The sequence below is a fragment of the Andrographis paniculata genome, unplaced genomic scaffold, assembly GCF_009805555.1.
Source record: "Andrographis paniculata isolate CXL003 unplaced genomic scaffold, ASM980555v1 Contig32END, whole genome shotgun sequence".
NCBI lineage: Eukaryota > Viridiplantae > Streptophyta > Magnoliopsida > Lamiales > Acanthaceae > Andrographis > Andrographis paniculata.
Window position 1 is genome coordinate 2,504,755 of NW_026137565.1, and position 4,229 is coordinate 2,508,983.

General features: G+C 38.6%; 1 protein-coding gene across 1 annotated transcript; it reads left to right on the forward strand.

The window, feature by feature from the left end:
- Positions 1-288: 288 nt before the first annotated feature.
- Positions 289-3,868, forward strand: LOC127247445 (ketol-acid reductoisomerase, chloroplastic). The gene is made up of 10 exons (XM_051269275.1): positions 289-625; positions 1,104-1,196; positions 1,523-1,588; positions 1,693-1,833; positions 2,041-2,268; positions 2,396-2,513; positions 2,591-2,730; positions 2,831-2,998; positions 3,089-3,244; positions 3,321-3,868. Exons 1-10 carry the CDS (start codon positions 344-346, stop codon positions 3,687-3,689), a joined length of 1,761 nt encoding a protein of 586 aa, XP_051125232.1. The 5' UTR covers positions 289-343; the 3' UTR covers positions 3,690-3,868.
- Positions 3,869-4,229: the final 361 nt, after the last annotated feature.

Consider the following 4,229-nt stretch of genomic DNA (forward strand, 5'->3'; position numbering starts at 1 on the left):
TTTATATTATACTAAAAATCAATTTTACATTCAAAACATCATATCAAACCCTATTTATATCACATCATACAACTATTCAAATTCAAAATTTTTACTATTCAAATCCCAACTCAAAATCCAAACCCCCAAACAAACACACCCTTAAAAAAAAAATATATAGCGATTTTTTAATATTAAATATTATATCAAAATATATTAGAAAAATTGATAAAACAGTGAAACTCCATCTTCTAATTGTTTAATCACATTTATTAGAAATCTGCCTGTGTATATATATTCGTAAACCCTATCTTTCTCAACTCTCTTACACAATTTGGTTTCAGCAGTCTCTCTTCAGAGAGCAATGGCGGCGGCTGCTCCAACAGGCTCCTTCTCCTCCCTCACCGCTGCATCCAAAACGCCATCCTCGAAGCTCTCTTCTCGTTCTTTAGGCGTGCTCTTTTCTTCGTCTCCTTCACTCAAGCAGCTCCGAGCAGCCGTGTCCTCACGATGTCGGTCTGCTGCTTCCGGTTCCGCCATGGCTGCTCGTATGGTGTCGGCTCCAGCCGTCAGGTCTCCTTTGTCGCTGGATTTCGACACGAAAGTTTTCACCAAGGAGAAAATCAACCTCAGTGGCCACGAGGAGGTATATTTTGGCTGCGCGCTTTGGATTGGATTTTGATTTTTATTTGTGTATCTTTCCTGGAAGGTCTTTGGATTTACAGATTCTTCGATCTGATTTAGTTGTAATGATTTAATTTCTTCAATAGTGCAGATGGCCTAACCCTTGTCTGTCCGCTATGCTGTTTATGCTTTAAGCCAAATTGCTAATTAGAACGAGATTTGACCTTCTTATAACCTCTGTATTAATTTATATCCTTCAGTTCCACGTTTTTAAATAATATATATTTTTAAATTAACCAGCATTTTTTTTTTCCATTTCCGATGATTAAATATTTGCAACATGTTAAGACGCCTCTTATTTGTTTGGTGAATCGATACCTGGTTGGAGTTTACTGATTTATGCAATAATACAGTCAAGATGATTGCCCCCTTTCTATTTGTTTTGGGATTAATTCTGTTTTTATCCTTCACTGATAAGATTTTCTTGTGATTTTTTTCAGTACATTGTTAGAGGAGGTAGAAATTTGTTCAAGCTGTTGCCTGATGCATTTAAGGGCATAAAACAGATTGGAGTCATTGGTTGGGGCTCTCAGGTATGTTGTTTTTCCTCTTCAAAGAAATATTTGCATATAAGATGCCTTTATACTTTATTATTATTATTTTTTAGTATGGGTCTATATGCAAATGCCACAATTTTCTTGTTGACTCGATACGGTTGTGTAACAGTTAAGTGGCATAAGTTGCTAAGTTGTTTCTGAATTGTGATCTAGCACAAATGATTTTTACTTGCTAATCTGTTCTCAAGATTTGGTTAAATAAGTTTTGGTGTATTGAATGGGTTTTTCTTTTTTTCTTTTTGGCTTGTATTGTTTCATTGTTCTTCTATCTCTATAATGGAGTATTTTTTGCTTTTGTGCAGGGACCTGCTCAGGCACAAAATATAAAGGATTCCCTTGCGGAGGTGAAATCTGATATTGTTGTAAAGGTAACTCCTTTTCTAATATCCGGCATTGTGATAACATTTTCTGTTGAAAAGTTCCGATGGTAACCGTTCAAGGTGTTAATGCTCATGTTTGCTTCTGAATGCAGATTGGTTTAAGGAAGGGCTCTAAGTCTTTTGAAGAGGCCCGTAATGCTGGTTTCTCTGAAGAAAATGGGACTCTTGGGGACATATGGGAAACCATCTCTGGCAGTGATTTGGTGCTACTATTGATATCAGATGCAGCTCAGGTGTTGATCTTCTTGATTTTCCGTTGTTTAATTACTTTTCTGTAATAACTGGTTAGGATTTGTGTTGATTATTTTATTGAACTTATGGTGGCATGATTGTCAAGGTTGGACAAATGATTGCATCTAAATTATTCATCAAATATCTGTTCCAACTTTGCCGTTTTGATTTTGGTTTAGACCTATTCTTAACTGATGTTGGTTTTGCAGGCTGATAACTATGAGAAGGTTTTCTCACACATGAAGCCAAATAGCATTCTTGGACTTTCCCATGGCTTCTTGTTGGGCCATTTGCAGTCACAAGGTCTCGACTTTCCCAAAAACATTAGCGTCATAGCTGTATGTCCCAAGGGGATGGGACCCTCTGTGAGAAGGTTATATGTGCAAGGGAAAGAGGTCAATGGAGCTGGCATCAACTCAAGCTTTGCTGTCCATCAGGTTCGTAGCTCCTTATTCGATTGTAGAATTAGTTATATGCCATGCCAACTCTTTGAGACTTGAGTTTATGCTTTATGGCTTCATGTGTCTTATGCCAATTTTAAACTTGTTACTGCTTCTCGTATAGGATGTTGATGGAAGAGCTACTGATGTTGCCCTTGGATGGTCGGTTGCACTTGGTTCTCCTTTCACATTTGCCACTACACTGGAGCAGGAGTACAAAAGCGACATTTTTGGAGAGCGAGGTAACATTTCTTGCCCCAGAAATTTAAAATCTTATCAGCCAGTTGATTTTGAATGATTTATCCGACTCAATTTATAGGCATCTTACTTGGGGCTGTGCACGGCGTGGTTGAGTGTTTATTCCGAAGGTACACGGAAAATGGAATGGATGAGGATTCTGCGTACAAGAACACCGTGGAGAGTATTACGGGAATAATATCTAGAACCATTTCAGCAAAGGTTCGATATTTTCGGCTGTGTGCATGTATATTATCTTCAAGACTGTCTATATCCTCTCATTACGGTCGATTCTTATTTTTCTATTTTTGGTTCTTCACAGGGTATGCTGGCCGTCTACAATGCATTGTCCGAAGAAGGAAAGAAGGACTTTGAAACAGCATATAGTGCTTCGTATTACCCCTGCATGGATATATTGTACGAGTGCTATGAAGACGTCGCTACTGGGAGTGAAATCAAGAGTGTTGTCTTGGCCGGTCGTCGCTTCTACGTATGTCGTCGAACCGTTCTTCTCGATTTGATTGTAGAAGTTCCCATATTGTCCTTATTGATATGTATAATTTTTCTTTTCTCGGTGCAGGAAAAGGAGGGATTGCCTGCTTTCCCAATGGGGAAAATCGACGAAACCCGGATGTGGAAAGTCGGCGAGCGTGTTCGGGCAGTACGTCCCGCCGGAGACTTAGGACCTCTCTATCCTTTCACCGCAGGAGTCTTTGTGGCATTGATGATGGCTCAGGTGAGTCGGTTGTTTTTCTCGACGGCATATGAGCATTTATTATGAACATTTTTGATTCTTTCTTTGTCTGAACCAGATTGAGATATTAAGGAGGAAAGGGCATTCATACTCGGAGATTATAAACGAGAGTGTGATCGAGGCCGTGGATTCGCTGAACCCGTTCATGCATGCGCGGGGAGTGTCCTTCATGGTTGATAACTGCTCAACAACGGCCCGTTTGGGGTCGAGGAAATGGGCCCCGAGATTCGACTACATGCTCACCCAGCAGGCGCTAGTGGCAGTGGACAACGGCGCCCCGATCAGCCGGGACCTGATCAGCAACTTCCTGTCGGACCCTGTGCACGGTGCCATTGAAGTGTGCGCTCAGCTGAGGCCCACTGTCGACATCTCCGTGCCCCCGGATGCAGACTTTGTTCGGCCGGAGCTGCGACAGTCGGGGAACTGAAGAAGAGGTTAGAGACACTGTTATATCTATCGATCTGTAAGACTTTTGATAGAAGAATGAATTGAGTGTGTTGTCGAATAAAAACCAGTTGAGCAGTGAGTCTAGTCGTGTTTTTTCCCGTTGTATGCTATCATATGAATTTATGTTTGTTTCATTAGTTGGAATAATTGATTAATCAATTCTGAGCTCTCTCTTATTCATTTCAAATATTAGTATTATATTCGCATATTTTATAAATAAAATAAAAAAGATTAAAATCATATTAGTATTGATTGATATAAATGTAATAATATTTATGTGATATACTCTGTCCACTTACAATATTTACGTATTTCTATTTTGAGACAGTCCAATTATAAAATTAATATTTTATTAAATATTCTATTTTTTTTCATAAATATTTTTACCATCATACTTACTATAATTAAAATATTATTATTTTTTAAATACGTAGACCGAGGGAGTATATTTTAAGTTGTAAAGATATTTTTAATATTATTAGCGCAATTAATCAATTATTATGTTGGACTAATATTTTTG

Coding starts and splice junctions, on each gene's coding strand:
- LOC127247445 (XM_051269275.1), top strand. CDS start 344: ATGGCGGCGGCTGCTCCAACAGGCTCCTTCTCCTCCCTCACCGCTGCA. Junction 1,589..1,692: donor AATCTGATATTGTTGTAAAG/GTAACTCCTTTT, acceptor TTCTGAATGCAG/ATTGGTTTAAGGAAGGGCTC. Junction 1,834..2,040: donor TGATATCAGATGCAGCTCAG/GTGTTGATCTTC, acceptor TTGGTTTTGCAG/GCTGATAACTATGAGAAGGT.